At 43.0% G+C, this 19840-nt stretch overlaps 1 protein-coding gene across 1 annotated transcript in view; it reads right to left on the reverse strand.

The window, feature by feature from the left end:
* necab2 (N-terminal EF-hand calcium binding protein 2) overlaps positions 1–19840 on the reverse strand; it is a gene marked incomplete at its 5' end in the record, with an annotated part of 168900 nt that overhangs the window by 105589 nt on the left and 43471 nt on the right. Inside the window, one exon of the mRNA XM_083763985.1 lies at positions 6366–6474. Coding sequence (XP_083620111.1) covers positions 6366–6474 — 109 coding nt within the window. The remainder of the gene's footprint in view (positions 1–6365; positions 6475–19840) is intronic.

Consider the following 19840-nt stretch of genomic DNA (forward strand, 5'->3'; position numbering starts at 1 on the left):
TTTGGCATGCCGTCAGATAGGGACAGAGTAGACACACACGCACGCCGTCAGATAGACACACACACGCACGGTCGCACGCACGCACAGTTGGCAGGCAGGGGCTATCGAACAAGACTGACTGGAATGGGACTGGACCGTTGCAGTGCAGTGCATCAGGACTCATTTGGCAGTGGATGTTCCACTAGCACAAAGAGCTACAGACCGAGCACAGGAGCTCGGAGGAGGTCCCTGCTCGCTCGGCCAACTGTCTGGCACAGATGGAGCGTGCGTGCAGATGGAGAGATAAAAAAGCAAAAAAAAGAGGACGAGTAACTCGTCTCCCTACAGTACGCAGAAGAATCTTCAGTGTTACTGAAAACTCTGTGAGCAAATGGAAGCAAATGGATCCGCAACTCTCCCGAGTTACAAATGGATAAATGGACACCAAGGATTTGACCCTTCATGTGCAAGCACTCCTAATCATAATTCCACTTGCGGTAAAAGTTTTAGGCAGTTAGATCAGATGGAGTAATTTATTTGCAATGATAAACAAACAAACGCCTCAGGCTGAACAGAGTAAATGCTGCAAAAGGCCAGTAGATCAAGTTGAGCTGGGCGTTCCGAACGCGCTGCCATACCACTATATATGCATTGAGTTATTGACGTTATGATGCTGAGAGCAGTGGAAGAAAAAGTACCCGCATTTTGTACTTAGGATTAAGAAGAATTTGTTTTAGAATCGGCCTCAGTCCTAACAGTTTTCTGAAAAATCTATGTTTCTATGTCAGTGCCAGTGGTGCTCAACCTTTATTATGTCAAGGACCCCCAGAATTATCTGTATTTGGCTGCGGACCCCCATCTGAAAGTATGTTGTTCCAGGGACCCCCCCAGAAGCAAAGATTTGAGTTACAAACGTTCTCTCTGAAAGAATATATATATATATTCAAAGATTTGTGCCACATTGTCACGATTAAAAAAAATAGCAAATCTACAAATAGCTAAAGTATAACATAAGTAATGCTTAAAACGGCCAAAAGGGGTCCCCGTCCTGAATGGGTTAAGTATCAATACTGCAATGTAGAAGACTGTTACAAGTAAAAGCCCGGAATTCAAAAATGTACAAAGGTATTGGCATCAAAATGTACCAAAAGGAGAAAGTACTCATTATACAGAAAGTCCAATTTCACAACTTTTCAAATGAATACAAAATGAGCCACACCAAAATTTAACTCAAGAGCTCACTGCGTAGCGTGCTCCGCATTGCCTTATTTTCCACTAAACTCCCAGCAAATGCACACATGATTAATCCCTTTCTCTTACACATGCAGTGGGCATGGAAGAGAGTGGAATTATGTTGTTGTTGCTCCAAAAGAATATCAAATATCTGAATATTGAATCGAGCAACTTAAAAACTGTCTGGAGTGTTCACATAAGCCTGAGTAGACGATGAAATGACCAAAAGTTGTTTATTTTTAACGTGAAATATCCCTTTAACCCATTCTGACCGGGCACCCATTTTGGTGTCGGCATCATGTTATGCTTTAGCTATTGAAAAATAGCAGATCTACAAGCTCGTATCGCGCCACCGAGTGGCGCGATACGAGCTTGTAGGTCTGCTATTTTTGAAAAAAATCGAAGAACGACTGACATTTTTAGAATCTGATCTCAGGTCAGAATGGGTTCGTCAGACCGGCGTGTGTCCGGCGGAAACCTCGTATGAATCTGATCTCAGGTCAGAATGGGTTAACTCCTAAACATTGCATATGAACATCTGGAGACCATGGGTCGGTACTCGGTAGGGGTGTCATGGTGCATGAGGAGCTCTATGACCGCAGTACATGATGTAAGGTTCTAATATCCATTATCCACGACCCACCTAACTTTTGGAAACACTTTGGGGTCTTCGACACATCCAAAAGATGTCCCAAGGAACTCAAAACCAGGCTCATTAAACTCAAGATCAATAGGACTTTAATACTGGACATCATTACTCATGTTAAATGGGGTCAAATTGACTGGAAAGAGGAGAGGTCGCACAGCTCGTAGTCACGATGCAAGTTTTTATTTCCAACGTTTCGGCAAACAGAGTTGCCTTCTTCAGGGAATGGAAATAAAAACTTGCATCGTGACTACGAGCTGTGCGACCTCTCCTCTTTCCAGTCAATTTTATCTCCCGCGGTCAGCACCTCTTTACTACTGGTGTGCGCTCCAACCTCCTTGTTTGTTTAAATGGGGTCAAATGAACACATTATTTTTGTTAAATATATATATAAAACTTGCCATCTTGTGTATATGAGAACAATTATGTTGTTCTGGTTTCAAATACATTGTAGCAGCTGTGTGGTGGTGTGTGTGTGTGTGTGTGTGTGGAAAACGTGTGTGTGTGTGTGTGTGTGTGTGTGTGTGTGTGTGTGTGTGTGTATGTATATATATATATATATATATATATATATATATATACATACATATACACAACCCCCCCCCACCCCCCGTATATCTAGGTGTGCCCTGGGATTTTTTGGCTATGAAAAGTGTGCCCTGGCAGAAAAAAGGTTGGGAAACACTGAGCTAGGGCATATCCTCTATTTTTCATTGTTTACATTTGCTCTGTATTATTGATGCTTCTTCTTATTGAGTTTTATTTTTCCTTGTTTTTGCTGTACACAACAGTACTTTTTCATTTTCATACTCTTATCGTAAGCTGTAACCTTTATATACGGCTGTGAATGTATTATTTTGGAATGGAAAGTCTCCTGACCTCCACCCCCCTGTCTAGCTGCAATGGAGGTCATATCATTATTATTCAGACTCATGTATAAGGTCATTTTAAATGGGACTAGACTTGGGCCTGGCGCCCTTGTCAAGTGACCTTGAGCAAGGCATTGAACCCCTACCATGAAATGTTCTATGAGCAGGGTGTGGCTGTAAACAAGCATCTCGAGCTTAGTCCACTTCCCTGGGTAAACAAAGAACTTTGCTTTGCTTTTTTTTTTTTTTCCCCACCCACGTCCCCCCCACCCCACCCTTTTTAGTAAATCTGGTTTAGGCTGTATTGTACTAATTGTCTATTATTAGCCTTGTTTCATCATGATGAAAGCTTTAGATTGTGTTAATTCCATTTGTTGTTATTATTTCAGGGGAGGGGAGGGGAGGGGAGGGGGTGTAGTGTTCTGTGTTTTAATGTACAAATAAATATACAGTACATGTAAATATTGTTTATTATGAAAAAACGCCGTAGCGGGAATGAGAGAGGGCGAGAAAACAGGAGAAATATGTAAACAAATAATAACTGAGGTGAATTTGTTTCAGAATCAGTCTGAAAATCCTCATTGTCAGCAGTTGTATTTGTTTTCTGTGGCCGTCTCTGCATGCATATGTCATGTGCGGCCCTATTACCTTCAGAGCAGGTGTATTGTCTGTAATGTGTCCCATCTCCCTCACAAGGTCAAAGATAAATAAACACATAAATGAGAGCTGGGGAGACAGAAAGAGAGAGGGGACGTCAGAGGCGAAAGGACAGAAATTAATACAACAACAATACAGAACATATATGTGTTCTACAAACCCTTTTTACGTATTCATAACTTTAACCTCGATTATTCAGTATTTCTATTGTAGTGAATATTTAATGAATAATATGTTTTTATGTCAACTCGGCTCGTGTTGAAACGCAGGCGCCATTGCCCAGGCCTGCTCCTTCAAGCATGAGACCGTTTACACTGGGAAGTGTTTTAAATATTAAAGTTTGAGCAAACGTGCAGTGTTTGGGAAATACTGAACATACGACAGTATGCAGGACATTGTGAGAGTTGTGTGAATTTATATCATTTTGCAATTGCTAATATTTTCCTCATTTTGGGATTGTTCATTTACCATGGAGGCATGTGACAGAAACAAACAAAAAATCTCAATAAATTCAAGGCCTTCACTTGCATGATAAGGTCTTATTAGAACCATAATCATTGTTTAACTCACTTTATTGAATGGCTGCTAGTCCTTCAGGTTGCTGGATGCCAGATCTGTCCTGGAAAGCTCAGAACCTTTGGCACCGTATTACCGATTGGGCATTTTAGGAGCTAGAACTCAAAGGGGTCGGTGAATGGGGAATTTGTGATGTAATTTGCATCACAGCGAAATGTTGCGCAATAACAGTGTATCAGACAAGAGTTATATTTGTACAGTAAATATGACAGTTGTGTGGAAGCAATGTAGTGCATATGGATCCAGGTGGCATGCAGGATGTTTTTGTGCATGGAGAGATGTGTGCTAACGGAGTGGTTTGGTAGGAGAAGGCGGACGCCGGACGGATAAACGGGCATATTGCTTAATTTGCACCCCCTTGCCATTAGGTTAGAAGCTAGAAGGATTTACTTAACTGATTGTTATCAACATACACTACAGTATTCTCTTTCTTTGTCGTTCTTATATTACTGTATGTGTAATCTCTGCATCATTGTAAATGACCCAGTAGAAGTATGTACCAACATTAAAATGAGCTCTACCTTTAAAAGATGCCATACATATTAAAGTAATTTTAGTATACAAGCTCATAGCGTGCCACCGAGTCGCGCGCTACGAGCTTGTATGTCTGCTATTTTCTTTAAATCGAAGAACGACTGACATAGAAAGACAGCTTTTTCAGAAAATTGTCAGGAAGTAGAAGACATTTTTAGAATCTGATCTCAGGTCAAAATGGGTTAAGTCAAAGATCCGAGTACTTCTTCCTCCCCTGCATACCAGCTCTGACACCTGGCACCTCGGCGTGATCTGTATTCTGTACCGCTACTCTAATGAGAGGAAACTTTGGTGAGTCAAACTTTCAGACTGAATTCACTTCACGCAGGATTGTTGGCGGCTGTTGAAAGAAAAGACAAGACAAGACAAGACAAGACAAGACAAGAAAAGAAAAGAAAAGAAAAGAAGTGTGGAGTTTGCATGTTCTCCCCGTGCCCCCATAGACTACTATAGGTATAGTAAGGGCATTTTATCAGGTATTTGACCAATCTGGGAACTAAATCGTTACCAATGTGTTTCTAAAGGAGTCCAATAACATGTACTAAAAGTTTGAAATTCAACTCCCGGGGGAAATTGAGTTATTAGCATAATATGTGACCATACCCATAACATCCTATATAAAGAAAAAAAGTCCAAATTTCATCATTCTTTCAGTAGCATGTGACATATGAAACTAGGGGGTTTTCATGATTCTGAATCCATTCCAAGCATTAGTTTTGCACAAAAAACACTCCTTGGGAGGAAAACGGCCATAGCCGTCATCACAAACGTGATGAGGTCAGCAGTGGATATGGCCTAATTTAGCCCAAGGAGTGTTTTTTGTGCAAAACTAATGCTTGGAATGGATTCAGAATCCTGAAAAACCCCTAGTTTCATATGTCACATGCTACTGAAAGAATGATGAAATTTGGACTTTTTGGCCTTATATAGGATGTTAATGGTATGGTCACATATGCTAATAACTCAATTTCCCACAGGAGTTGAATTTCAAACTTTTAGTACATGTTATTAGACACCTTTAGAAACACATTGGTGAAGAAATTTCTTGGTAACGATTTAGTTCCCAGATTTTCATAGATTTCTCTTACTAGTAGTAGGTACCCTCACAAAAAACATGCAGTAATCCTGGTCTCTAAACTGCCTCCCACTGGCCAACCGGGGCGCCTGATCTTAGAGTATATATTAATATACGGCACATTAGATAATTGATTACACAGGGGTGAAAAATGGGTTACAAAATTGTGAAAAAAAAACTACTCTAATAATGGCAATTGGCCAAATTTCACTCATCCGTAAAAGGTGAGCTTTACGGATGAGTCTATTCTGTTTGATTCCATTTCACGTCCAGCAGGATTCATAAATGATGCAAATTAACACGTCTATTCTGATGCATAATAGCAAAAGAGCAGACATCCCACTGTGTCAAAGCACTTTCCCTGATTACAGCTATGCTGTCGCTGAGGTGACTTAATGGCATAATAAATGCTTGCGTTAATGATGGCCAATCAATCAAAACAAAGAATGGCCCCGTCTGTCACAATGGTGTGTCAGACAGAGCAGTGACAGAACCATTGACAAAATGACATTGTCCATCGTATTGTTTTCAGTGCCCTTGCCATTGGGAAATGATTCTCCATTGCAAATTAGAGCCTTAAAAGGCCTGTATGCTGGATAAATTATACATATTTTCAGCAGTACACAAGACAGTGGAGCAGGAAAATAACTTCATCTCTGTTCATTTCTATAATTCATAGTGAGAACAGCAGCCTTGGTGGAAAGAGCATGCACGCACGCACACACACACACACACACACACACACAAACAAACACACACACACACACACACACACACACACACAGGGAGCGCTAACCTGGTATTATCAGAGTCGATGGTGTGAAACAGCTTTTCCAGTTCTTTTTCGTTCAGCGTTCCATCTGAGAAGAATGCCTGGAACTCATCCAGAGACAGCTTACCATCATCTACAAGACACAGGGAAACACACACACACACACACACACACACACACACACACACACACACACACACACACACACACACACACACACACACACACACACACACACACACACACACACACACACACACACACACACACATTAAAAAAAATAGATGCCTCACTGGCCGTTGCTGTTCATTGGAGCGACGTGTCTCCCAATTTTTTTAACAAATCTTTTATAACAGTCATGACAATATACCTGGTCCTGTACATTACAATACAAAATAAGACAAGCAACAAAGTTATTAATACAACATCAGAGCCATGGGGGATTACCAACAGAAAACATTAAAGAGTGAACACAAAGCAAAAGTACTCCACAGCTTTCTGATTTAGACGTGCTGAAGGGCATTTGCTGAAGGCTACTGGCCAATCACATTCACAGCGTGTCTTTTCCGGGACTTATGTTACACACACTCATTGAAGGCAAATGCTTTGCAACACACGCACACGCGCGCGCGCGCACACACACACACACACACACACACACCCTTTTTTAATATGAATAAATTTATCGCCAAAATCGCTTTTTCACGCCCGTTTTCTAATGGCGCTCAGCGACGAGATCGCATTTTTAATTAATTAAAATTAATTAATCAATTAATTATGATGATCAGGCCCAGGCCGTAGCGTAACGGTCTGGGCACCGGACTGGTAATCCAGTCGCAGTGTGCCGCGGGTTCGACTCCCGGACCCGACACGGCCTTTACTGCATGTCATCCCCCCATCTCTCTCCCGTTTCCTGTCAGCCTACTGTCTGTCCCTTCAAAAAATCAATAAAAGGCGTAAGCCGCAAAAAAAAAAAAAAAAAAAAAAAATGACGATGATCAACTCAATCAAGTGCCCTGTATGGTAGCAGTCCTAAAATCTGCGTCCCCATAGACAGCATAAGACCGGCAGATTTTCAAACGTTAATATCTCAGATTCTTTCTTTTTTTTTGACCAAAAATGAGCTTGATTTTCAACTCATTTCTCTAATCGATAGTTTACAGAAAGTATGTTTTGGGATTAAATGACATTCGTGGGACATGTCACATACCGGGTTTTTACTTCCCCATTCTCAGTTTCCGACCAAATCGGCTTTCAATTTAAAGGGATAGTTCACCATTTTTGAACTTGAGTTGTATGAAAAACTTGCCAGACATCAAATAAGAGTAGTACCGCCTGAATAACATTGTTGAAACATGAACTAGAGTAGTACCGCATGCCTGCCAGCACACAGTCATAGGAAGCGCTTATTCCTCACACTGGGTGGGATTCTTCAATACAGTAGTATAAATACACCTCAACAGTCAAGCCACCGGGAACCAATTCCTTTTCTAATAAGCTCCTGTTGGGAATGGACTTATGAAACATTTTTAAACTATTCAAATTGTAACTTATAGTTAATAAAACATCTACTGATGCACAAACTTGGACACATCATCAGCGTCGTTTCCTGGAGTCACTGGGTGTTATCGGGACTTGCAAAACAGACACCCTCCCCCAGGCGACCCGACCGAGGCCTGTGTCCAAGTGGCATGCTGCTGTCTCTTGGGGGATTTAGGGTGGCTGGTGAGACGTCAGCAGCAGGTGCTGGTGACACTAGGAGGCTCCAGGCACTGTGGGTTGCCCCCGGGCCTGGCTCCTCCTTCGTCTGACCAGAAGTGATTTCTGTGCCGTTGTGTCGTTGTTGCCGCTGAACAAAACAGTATAATAAATGTATAATAAATTGTATTTTTAACGCAGGTTACTTATAGTTTTGAATATTTGACGAAATTGCACTTTTGCAGGAGGGGTTAAGATGGGCTTGCTGTTACCCAAAGTATAAGTAGAGGGACGATGGTCCCACTGCATTTGGGTTTAACATGGTAGCAGTTTCTACTGAGAGAGGGCCCAATTAAAACTGCACAGCTGCACATGAGTTCTTTCCGTTAATGTGATGGCTACACATCCATGACTAACTGGCGTAAACAATAGCTCGTATTGTCATCAGGGTTAGGGTGAAGTTGCCCAATTAGATCGATGCCGAGTTTAAACGGGAGGCATTTCAATAAATATCAAATTCATCCTCGCCGATTCATCCAGCTGACACCGAGCTGTCAGCTGCAAGAACTGAGTCTGCTTGGGGCCCGGACCACTGGCGTAGCGTTCCGGGCCCCTTCAGTGGTCCGGGCCCCTACAGTAAGCAGCCTAACAGCTGCTCTTGACTCAGACTGTGCTCGGAACCTCATGTGTCAATATAGAGGTGACCGAGCCTTTGCCGTGGCTGGTGCCAGTCCCACACTGTGGACTGACCTGCCTCTTCCCATTCACTCTGCCCAGACCCTGGCTGTTTAAAAACTTTTTCTCCCTGTGGAAGGTTTAAAGATTTTATTGAATGAATGAATGAATGATGAGGAGGAGAGTGGGGGGGGGCGGGGCGTGGGTTCCGGGGGGGGGGGGGGGGGGGGTCGCCAACCCTGGAGTCTTTGGGGAGGGGGTCGTGTGGCGGTCAGCCCGCGGTACACGTGAAGACTTGATCCCCCCGTGGGAACTGCGAGGAAGGGAGGAGGTGAGGAGAGCGGGAGGAGGAGGTGGAGCAGTGGAGATGCTGCTGGGCCTATACAACCCAGCATAGAGGATGCTGGGTTGTATTGGGCGGGTATATAAGTAGGCTCAGGTAGATTGGCGTGGAGGGCGGAGAGTGGCGTGAAGGTGTGGTCGAGGTGTGTTCCTCCGCCTCCTGAACATCTGTTGTTCCAACTCCATTTGATGTTGTTTGACTATATGTGACTACCATGTACTGTATGTTGGTTTTGGCTTCCTTCGGGGTTATTTTAACTTTATTAATTTATGATTTCTTCTGCTCAGTTTGCTCTTCAACGTAATTTATCGTTTGTACATGTTCTTGTTCAGCACTTGGTTTGCCCTCGGTCGATGTGAATGTGTACGATGAATAACCTTTGATTTGATATCAATTGCCATAAAAAGGTAGACCGTTCGAAACCTATTACTACTACATAGCTCTGCATAATAACTCCTTCCTATAGTGCGTTTATTTGCCAGGATCCCTGTCTGAAAGTCATATCTTTATATGAACCGTCTTGGTGATCAATGGTCAATACAGTTTCAGAAAAGCCATAAATGGACCCATATGAACCTGGTCTGAATACTTAAGTGGGCTGTTTCAATAGGCGTTTACTGCAATATGAAACCACAGACGCTTTGTCATGCGGAGTCATGTCTCCTTTATTGTCAGCCGTTATGCTTATGAATATAAATCGGGGTCCCAGATATAAAAATGCCAATAAATAGCCTAATGAATGTCACACTAGGCGGTCCTTGAAATTAAAATGGTTGAGAATCACTGCTAGAGCCGTAAAAATCTTCTCTTATGGGGGGGGTGGCATATCTCTTCAAATGGGGGTCCGCGGGCTAATTCGTATCAATTCGGGGGTCCTTGATATGAAAAAGTTTGGGAACCACTGCTATGAATTGTGCACTCGAGGACACATCTCTTTGTGTGGCACACTTTGCCCCTCTCTGTGTAAAAGCACCTCCGCCCTGCAGTGCCTGATCTGATCAGTGGCATGATGTCATTCTGCTGCTCTCTGTTCTGTTCTGCAGTATAGCCAGCATGGCTCGTCTTGCTGCTCTCCCTGAAAGTGTTGATTTTGACGACTAAAACTATGGCGTGAAAAGAATGTTTGTCGACTACCTTGTTTCACTGTCAAAAATTAAATAAGAACTAAGCTGTGATGACTAAAACCAAGACTAAATATATTGACAATTTTGTCAACAAAAATGCACTAAAATGTTAGGGACGGACTAGTGGAGAAGAGATCCAGTAGAACTAAAAGACAAGTCATTGTTTGGTTGTGCTCGGGTGTTGCGCTGTGAAAATCAAATCAGATCTACAAGCTCGCAACATGAAAATATGACTAAAACTAGCCTAAATTAAATTGTATTCAAGACTATGAGACCAAAATTTGCTATCAAAATGAACACCGCTCTGTTCCATATGCGCCTGGAAAGGCAGGTAGATCCCACTATATAGCCATGCCACCGCACATAAAATACTGCTGTGTTTTGCAATAATTACTATTTTACGATGCAATAAAAAAAAGTAGTAATACTGAATTACAGTAAATGAAACATCTTTCATTAATTGATTTGAAACTAGACTACCATATTGCCATCTGGTGTGTAGAAGAAATGGAGGCACAGTCAGGTGTGACCATAATAGTTAGCTATTTTTATTGGCTTTCCATCATGTAACTATGGTTTCCATTATGTTGTTTGATCGTATTGCAGTTGTTTATGTCAGAGAAAGGGAAAGACAAAGGCAGACAGACAGACAGACTAGTCGCTGAATGAATGCAGCCACTAGTGCACATATGCAGTTTTACAGTATGTAAATGTGCTCTATGAAATCACAGTAAGAGAGATGAGCAATAAAGAAAGAGTAAAGCCACTAATAGTGCACTAATGCAGTTAACAGTTTTACAGCAAACAGCAGACAGACAGACATGACAGACAGACACTATAGTCGCACATGCACAGCGACATGTGCGACATTGGCTATCCCACAACACAGTGTCACTGTCTGCAGTGCAGACAGCAGAGCAGAAACTCTCAATGTTTTAACCATAATACTAAATGTACAATAACTAAATATAAATCTCACTTGAATTGGATTGCAAAGCTTTACAATTTCAAATGATTGTCTCCACCAGGCCGAAGGCATGGGGGGAGAGTATGTTTTGCACTCCGTCCGTCCGTGTGTCCGTCCGTGTGTCCGTCCGTGTGTGTGTCCATCCGTGTGTGTGTGTGTGTGTGTCCGTCCGTGTGTGTGTCCGTGAGCAGCTATATCTCGGCCACCGTTAACCCGGTCGATGCCAGAACGGCCTGTTATAGCGCCACCAGTAGGCCGCTTTGTGCAAAACAAGTTTTTGCACAGTACACCTACAGATTTTGTCCAAACATCACGCAAATTGGTACACAGTCTCTCTACAGCCATTCAACGAAACCGGTCTTTCAGATTTCTCAGACTCCATCCTGATTGGTTAAGATTGGCTTCCAAAGTTCACAGGAGTGCTCAGTTTCAAACAAAATGCTGCAAATCATGAACACATCGCGTGATTTCCGTGAAATTGTGCACCCACATTCTCACTAGGCCGAGGACGAAATGCCACATGAACAATTTCAACTCAGCCTCAAGGTGGCGCTATAACTGGCCGAAAAGTGTTTTTACCTCTAACTGCACGGATCTGTGGATAACTTTGTATGCCAACTCCCTAGAGGCCAAGGAAAAACCTTTGCCTGGAATTTTTCACATCTGCTCTTTATAGCGCCACCAGGAGGCCGACATATGTAAAACACATTTTCTATTATTACTCCTTCAGATTTTATCCAAATTTCACGCAAATCGGTACACATGATCTTCATAGTCATGTGATCAAGACAGGTTTGTTTGATTTCTCATATTCCATCCTGATTGGCCACGATTGGCTCCTACAGTTTTCAGGAGTATCCCGCTTTGTACAAATCGCCACAACTCCTCAACGCAGCGTCCGATTGCGATGAAACTGTGCACGCATATTCCCACTAGGCTGAGGAAGAAATCCTGGTGGAGACCTGTGCCCAGAAGGGCACTTTTTCTAGTTATTATTCTTTTTTATTTTTGAGGGGGGCCCCCCAGTCGAGGGCCTCCGGGCTGCAGCCCACCCTAGCCCAACAGTAAGTCCGGCCCTGATACAGACATACACATGCGGCCAATCATTGGAGCAGTTAGGCACCGCTCAAAAATAAATTCTCAGCCTGGTTACGGCTGATAAGACTATTCTGCCGTAAATGTTAATTCAGTCAGACACTCTTGTCCAGATTAAACCAATTTATTGCTCTGATATTGCATTGGATTTGGCAGTTTGGCTCTGATCCCACGATGCTCCAGGCGCACGCACACACACACACACACACACACACACACACACACACACACACACAAATCACAAACCCCAGAAGCAGGACCAAAAACAGATATAACAGTTATATATTATTATTATCTCCAACAAGCCGTCATGTGTGGTAGTGGCGAGCACTGCTGGGCATGAAAGAGCAAGAGACGGTCTGCTGACCTGAGATCAGATTCTACAAATGTCTTCTACATCCTGACAGTTTTCTGAAAAAGCTATGTTTCTATGTCAGTTGTAATTCGATTTTTCAAAAATAGCAGACCTACAAGCTCGTAGCTTGTATGAGATTGGATAGATCTGCTATTTTTCAATAGCTAAAGCATAACATAATGCTAACACCAAAAGGGGTTCCCGCCCAAAATGTGTTAAATAGACAGTGTAGATTGAACCATGAGGATCGTGGCCGTATATGACTGTTCCTGGGATCGGCTTGATTTCCGTGCCTGCCCAAACGACACCCCATGAGTTTGATGCATTGGTAAAAACCTATTTGAAGACTACGAGCCTGCATGGATGTACCACTTTTGAGTGACCTGACTGGTACTGTCACAGTCACAGTTACAGTCATGCTGAACTTGACTCCTTCAAATCCGCTCTCAAAGGGCACCTACGGACGGCTGCAATTCAAAACTGGCCCCCGTAAAATCTGAATCCCCCCACCCACCCCTTTTCCCCTCACTGAATGTTTTTTTCTCCCCCTTTTTACCTCCTTTAATGATGATTTCCTGTTTTTGGCTAAATAGAAGTTTATATCTGTACGTCTCTAAATGTTCTGATGAATTGAAAATGGTGGACCCTATTGTAAACAACTGTAATGCTTTATGGCGTCGTCTCACAGTTAACAGGTTTTATATGGAGTTGCGCATGAAATGTACTGTAGTTCTGCAAAACTGCTAATAAATACTTAAATCAATCAACTGCAGTGACCAGTGGGGTTTGAGTAGGTCACAAACTCACAGGGCTTAAAGCCAAGACTGAAAATGATTTTTTTTGCAAATCTGCACTGATCAAATTAAATGACCGATATGAAATCCTCAGGACTGAAATGCGTCCCCAGGACTGAGAACTTCAAGCCCTGAGGTCATGTGAGTTTAGGATAGGGCTTGAATACCTCCTCTAATGCTTCCTCTTTTGCCTGGTCAGCCCTCGGATCTCACTGTGCAGAGATGAAGATATAACATAGTAACCACCCCCCCCCCCCACCACCACCACACCACACCCTCACAGCGTGGCTGACTGTACACATGAGTAGGTTTGGAAAACTGCAGTGCTCTGAGAAACCAGGACGAAGTGTTTGGTTTGAAGAATCATATGCATATTTTTATACTGAGTGATTAAGTCTGTACTGCACAGCCTTCTCAACACGCACGAGCAAACAAAACCTCTTTCATTCACATGTATCAAATACTAATCAAGCTAATGTTTTTTTTGTTTTTTTAGGCCACCACAACAAACATTTGTGATTCATTGCTGATTGCTGGTGGTGTTCTGCCCCCCCCCCCCCCCCGATCAAACAAAAATGTTTGGTCAAACCATGTGACTCCCATTGGAAAAGCATTGTGGTGGCCTAAAAAAAAAACCAAAACGACCAAACATTTGCTTGATTAGTGTATGATACGTGTGAATGAGGCCTCACTCTCTACAGTTTGTTCCAATTCCATTCTATACTCCATCGTTACAGCGGTGGCTGTCAATCTCACGCCTCACACTCAAAAAGCAATAGCAGACACAAAGCGTTGTGTTTTGGCATTGTGATTCGGCATGGCCTCTCCGTCGTTGGCGCAAGCATTCATTTTGTTCAGCAGAGACGCAGCTTTCAATGGCACTCCTTGTTTTATACTGAGCCAATTCCACTCTCCCTCTGGAGCCACTACTGTAGTCGCGTAGTTACCCAGCCCACCCCGTTCCAGTGCAGCCATAATGAAAGTAGAAGCAGTGGTATTTAATTCAGCTTTGACCCAGTTTGCTGCATGCTAGAAGCTATGTAGCCCTGTTACTATAAGAATAATGTCTGCAGCAACACAGCAACACAAATATCATTCCCATATAGGTAGTGCGGACCGGATACCCCTGCGCATACTCCCTTAACCCATTTAGGCCTGACATTTAAAAAATGTCTTCTAAATCATGCCAATCTTCTGGAAAAAAAACATGTTTCTATGTCAGTAGTTTCCAATATTTCATGTAAAGGACCCCCAAAAATATATGTAATTGGCTGAAAATATGTTGTTCTAGGAACCTCTCAGAAGCAAAGATTTGAGTTAAAACGTTCGCTCTGAAAGAATATATATTCAAAGCTTTGCGCCACATTTAAAAAAAATAGCAGACCTACAAGATCATGAGCTATGAGCTTGTAGATCTGCTATTTTCCAATAGCTAAATTATAACAATGTTTAAAACACCAAAAGGGGTTCCTGCACAAAACGGATTAACGGGTACACTGTTGGGCACACTGTTTTAATGACATCATGGGGCCCAGTTGCATGTGCAGTATAGTGCAGCCTATAGTGTCCTTTATGCGTCTATGTCACAAACTACCTCTGCGCACAAGCCTGTGAGTCGAGCTCATTTCATTGGTCCAAAACAAACGTTTCGCTCGTTCGTGTTGCGGGCCCCAACCAGCCCAAACTTGCGATACCACATTTGGCCACTTGGAAATCAGTGCTTCAATAATTATCCCCCTGTCCTGGGGGCTTGGTGCATCGTCGTGCTGACTTTGAAATGCCTCCAATTAATGCACGTGTCTTATTAGGGATACAGACACATTCAAGCTGAAGAGGTCTCCCACATTACCATATCCACATTGTAGGCTCCATCTAGCCATTTTCTTATTCATTATTTTTCGACTAGAAGGCTAGAAGTTAGCTACACAACTTTTTTTTTGTTTTTTTTCGTCATCAAACGAAAGCCTAGAAGTTAGCAATGCTTCTCCCATATCCTGCTGCTAAAATACATACTTACTCAGTACCATATCCACATTGTAGGCTCCATTTAGCCATTTTCGTATTCATTATTTTTCCCTCCACGACTCAGAAGTTAGCTACACAAGTTTTTTTTTTCTTTTTTTTCTGTCATCATACTGCCAAAAGCCTATAAGTTAACAATGCTTAAAAGATATACACTTGGCCCAGGCCGTAGCGTAACGGTCTGGGCACCGGACTGGTGATCCAGTCGCGGTGTGCCGCGGGTTCGACTCCCGGACCCGACACGGCCTTTACCGCATGTCATCCCCCCATCTCTCTCCCGTTTCCTGTCAGCCTACTTTCTATCCCTTAAAAAATCAATAAAGGCGTAAGCCGCAAAAAAATATCTTAAAAAAAATATATATATATATACACTTACTCAATAACCAGTGAGTGGAGGTGGGTGAAAGTGGGTGAAGGTGCACCATTATTCAGAAAAATACATTTCGGAATGGCGAGGTTTCGGAATGGTGGGTTTTCGGAATGGAGGCCTGTCCCCTCGGGGGAAATGTGACGCATGCATATACTCAGTGAACCCTAGTCTAATCCAGGGGTTCGCAAACCTTTTTATACCACGGCAGCCATATCATGAGGGACATTTTTTGGTAGACTGCTGCTGCTGTGTTTGCCCAAAATAAAACAAGTTCAGAAGAAACTACTCTGCGGATATTCCTTTCTCTGTATATCTAATTCAAGATTAGCTGCACACAGCTATTGTAAGAGTCTACTCCTTATTAAGACTCCCCCTGGCCTGAGTTGAGGTTTTTGGTCCGTTGGGAGAGTTGTCCTACTTTTTTTGGTGACCCCACCAACAGCACACACCTCCCCATGCACGTACTCGCCCCCCATATACGCAGCCAGCTAAAACCGCTCGTGTGCCTCAGTTTCTGCATTAGGGCTTGTGTGCGTCTTGCATTTCTGCTTGTTCTTGTAGATCTGCTATTTTCAGAGTTTGGGGGTCTGGCAGGGCAAACATCTAATCTCTCTTTTGTGTCTTGGCCTGACATTTTTGGGAACCACTGGTCTATGGGGGCCGAAGGAACAACCACCATACACCGCTTATTAAAAAATAAGTCTCTCTCCTCCATAAAACCTTTGGCTAAGGGAGAGAAACAAATCCATGTTCATCCTGCTCTGGGTCGGTTGGTTCAATGTCTTACGAGCACCCAGGGAGGCCATGTGTCCTGAAGCCGACAGGATACCACGGGGTTTAGACGGCTCTCTTTCTCTCTGTGTGTGTGTGTGTGTGTGTGTGTGGGGGGTAGGCAGGCTAATGGGAGCAATTATATTTTCCGTCTACCTACTGAGAAACACATGGAGTAAAAAGGACACAGCACACTTTTACTTGGAAACAGTTGTCTTGCTTTTTCTGTCATGCTCGTCATTTCTCCTCTCTTTGTCATGTGTGTCTCTCCCTCTATGCTCGTTGTCGCTCCGAGCTCATTCGCTTTCCTCTCCGTTTAGCATTATTTTGGGGCACTGGATGCTGGGTCGTCATGGCAACAAGAGGGGTATTGACCCAGCTTTCAGGATGTCAGAATCTTTCCTGTCGCCCCACACACATACACATGCACGCACGCACATATTGATTCCTTCACTCCTTTTGTTCATTTCACCTCTGCACTCAGTAACCAATACACATGCATCAGTAACATGCACATGACAGATACACATTTCAATTTGTCTATTCTTTTAAATTTGTGCTCAAGGGCGCATACATATACTCGAGGGGTTAATACAGTATGCTGCATGTGGGTGTATACACGTCATACGCTGATGTGGCAGTCAGCTGACCAATTGGGCGGGGTATTTAAGCTCACCTAGACGGCATGCTCTTCTGCATATGGTTCCTGGTGATGTTTGCTCCCACCACCACCCCAGCACCACCGGTGGGCTCTGTTATTTCTGTTCCCCACGGGGGGGTTGTTATTGTATATCTATCTCCCTGCTCTTAATGTTAATGATGGTGTTTCATTGTGCCGAGCAGGGAGAAAACAGACTACAGATAAGCGGTTGAAGATGGATGGATGGATGGTTATTACATAACATACATCGACCACGTCAGCCCGGCCATTTGAAAATAGCCGATCTACAAGCTCACAATACTTGTAGCTTGTATTCAAATGTTAAGTAAAACATTTGAATACTTTGTTCCACCACTGGGGTCACAGCTGTACAACAAGGCCTGCCGGACGGACGGTATTCACGCTTTCATCATCATCATCATCATCATCATCATCATCATCACCATCATCACAGACAGCCTTCTGCTAAACGTGCTGACCGATTGAATGCTCTGTATACTTTCACTGCTGGAGGTTGCCGACTAACTTATATGCCCAGAGGTTTGTTTTAACTGCATACGTTTCCTTAATAATTCATAGCAGAGCTTTCGGCCGTGACATAAGCATTACGAGTAACTGAGTAACTATGATTAATTCATTATACAGGGTCAGGAGCCGTTTATTGATTTAAGAAGTATATATGTTTGTAATTATAGACGTGGAAAGTGTCCATAAAATGCAAGGAAGCCATGTCATAATTAGTGCTATCATCATCATCACCTACTCCTTGGTGACAGAGGTTACCTCGGGGTAAGTAGGACTGTCTGCATGAGAACATTAGTGGCATGGAGGAACATTAGTCTCTCTTATCTACAGTCTTCTCTGCCACAGTGGGGGAATGGGACGACACGTAATTATCATCAATCTCCCGGAAGAATGTAATGTTATTTATTAGAAATGTGTGAATAGTGTGTGCATGTGCGTGTGTGTGTGTGTAGAGGTGAAATTCATGTGTCTATGTGCAAATATTATGATGAGTCACACACACACACACACACACACACGCGTGCACACACACGTGCACACAAATTGAAAAAACTGTCCTCGATATTCTTTTATGCAGCTTAATGGAATATAATAGAACAGGGGTCCTCAACTAGAAATGCTGAAGGTCCACAAATCATTTTTGAATAAGGCCATGGTCCAGTCTCATGCGCGCGCAAATACAATTGCGGGTCTCGGCCCTCTCGGGACACGTGGGCCCCACAGGGTGGGGCTGCCCCCCTCGCCCCCCACCCCTAGAAACAGCTATGCCTGTTTAGTACAGTCAAACCAAGCTTATACAAATCGGGTCCCATCCAACCAACCAATACTGGGGTGCAGAGTATGATTTATGTTTTTCTTTTCACTTTGACAAATATTCATTATTCATCTCCAAAAATCAAATTTTGTTCACACATTCACACATTCAACTGAATGTGTGAATGTGTCACTGCGACCCCAGCTAACAGCTACTAGTGAGCCAGTCAGCGCAACATTGTCATCATGACATGCAGGCCCATAATACACAGGCACACACGTCGTGCACACACACAATCAGTCGGTTCAAATTCAGAGCGTTAATTGCGTTGCTCGGCATTGAGCGGAGAATTCAACTCGCGGTCACGGTGACTTTTTTTCTTCTCTTTATTCTATCATTTCTCCAGGGTCCGCAGAGAGGTGTGCCGTGGTCCGGTCATGGACCTGTTGAGGACCACTGTAATAGAATGTCAAGTTGCTAAATGGGATCAAAGTTGTGCAACGTCATTCATTTTGTCACATGGAACCCCAGCAGTTCTGCAGTTTTTGGTCTTTTGGTGTTTTAAGCATTATGTTATACTTTAGCTATTGAAAAATAGCAGATCTGCAAGCTCGTAGCGCGGAACTCTGTGCAGCGCTACGAGCCCGTAGATCTGCTATTATTTTTAAATATCGTGAAAATGTGGTGGATATCTTTGAATATATATTATTTCAGAGCGTCGACGGCTAATTACATGTTTTTGTGGGTCCTTGACATGTTTGAGAACCACTGACATAGAAACATGGGTTTTTCAGAATACGGTCAGGATTTAGATGGCATTTTGTAGAACCAGACTAAATGGGTCATCGAACTGCCTGCCAGTGAGGCTGTGCATGATCTTTTTGAGTGCATGCGGGACAGGAGTTCAGATGGCATGTTTTCTGCCTTCCAATTCTGCCTTGCAAAATGTCATGCGAAACATGCAGAAATAAATAGTGGCATATAAAGTACTTGAAAGCAATCGTGAAAGCAAAATGTCCGTGAGTGCAGTTCATCCATCACATGCCATCTCCGTCAATTTGGAGCTGCTGTATTCCTGCGTTTTGAGAGGATGTTGTCCAATTACAATGAAAGAACAATGCGTTCGTTTTAACTCGGCAACCTAAACCTCTGTTACAGAAACACAGATACTGTACGTATTTTGGATCTCTAGACTTGAAAATCTAAATGCTCACGGCATGTGTCCATTTGATTGACTATAGGACTGGCATCCACTCTACGCAGCGCAAGGAATCAACACAATCCAAACATAATGAACAACAAATAATCCACATAATAGTTTGATTTAAGCGCAATGTGCCCCATT

The sequence above is a fragment of the Protomyctophum parallelum genome (assembly GCF_964188405.1).
Source record: "Protomyctophum parallelum genome assembly, chromosome: 4".
NCBI classification, from domain to species: Eukaryota; Metazoa; Chordata; class Actinopteri; order Myctophiformes; family Myctophidae; genus Protomyctophum; species Protomyctophum parallelum.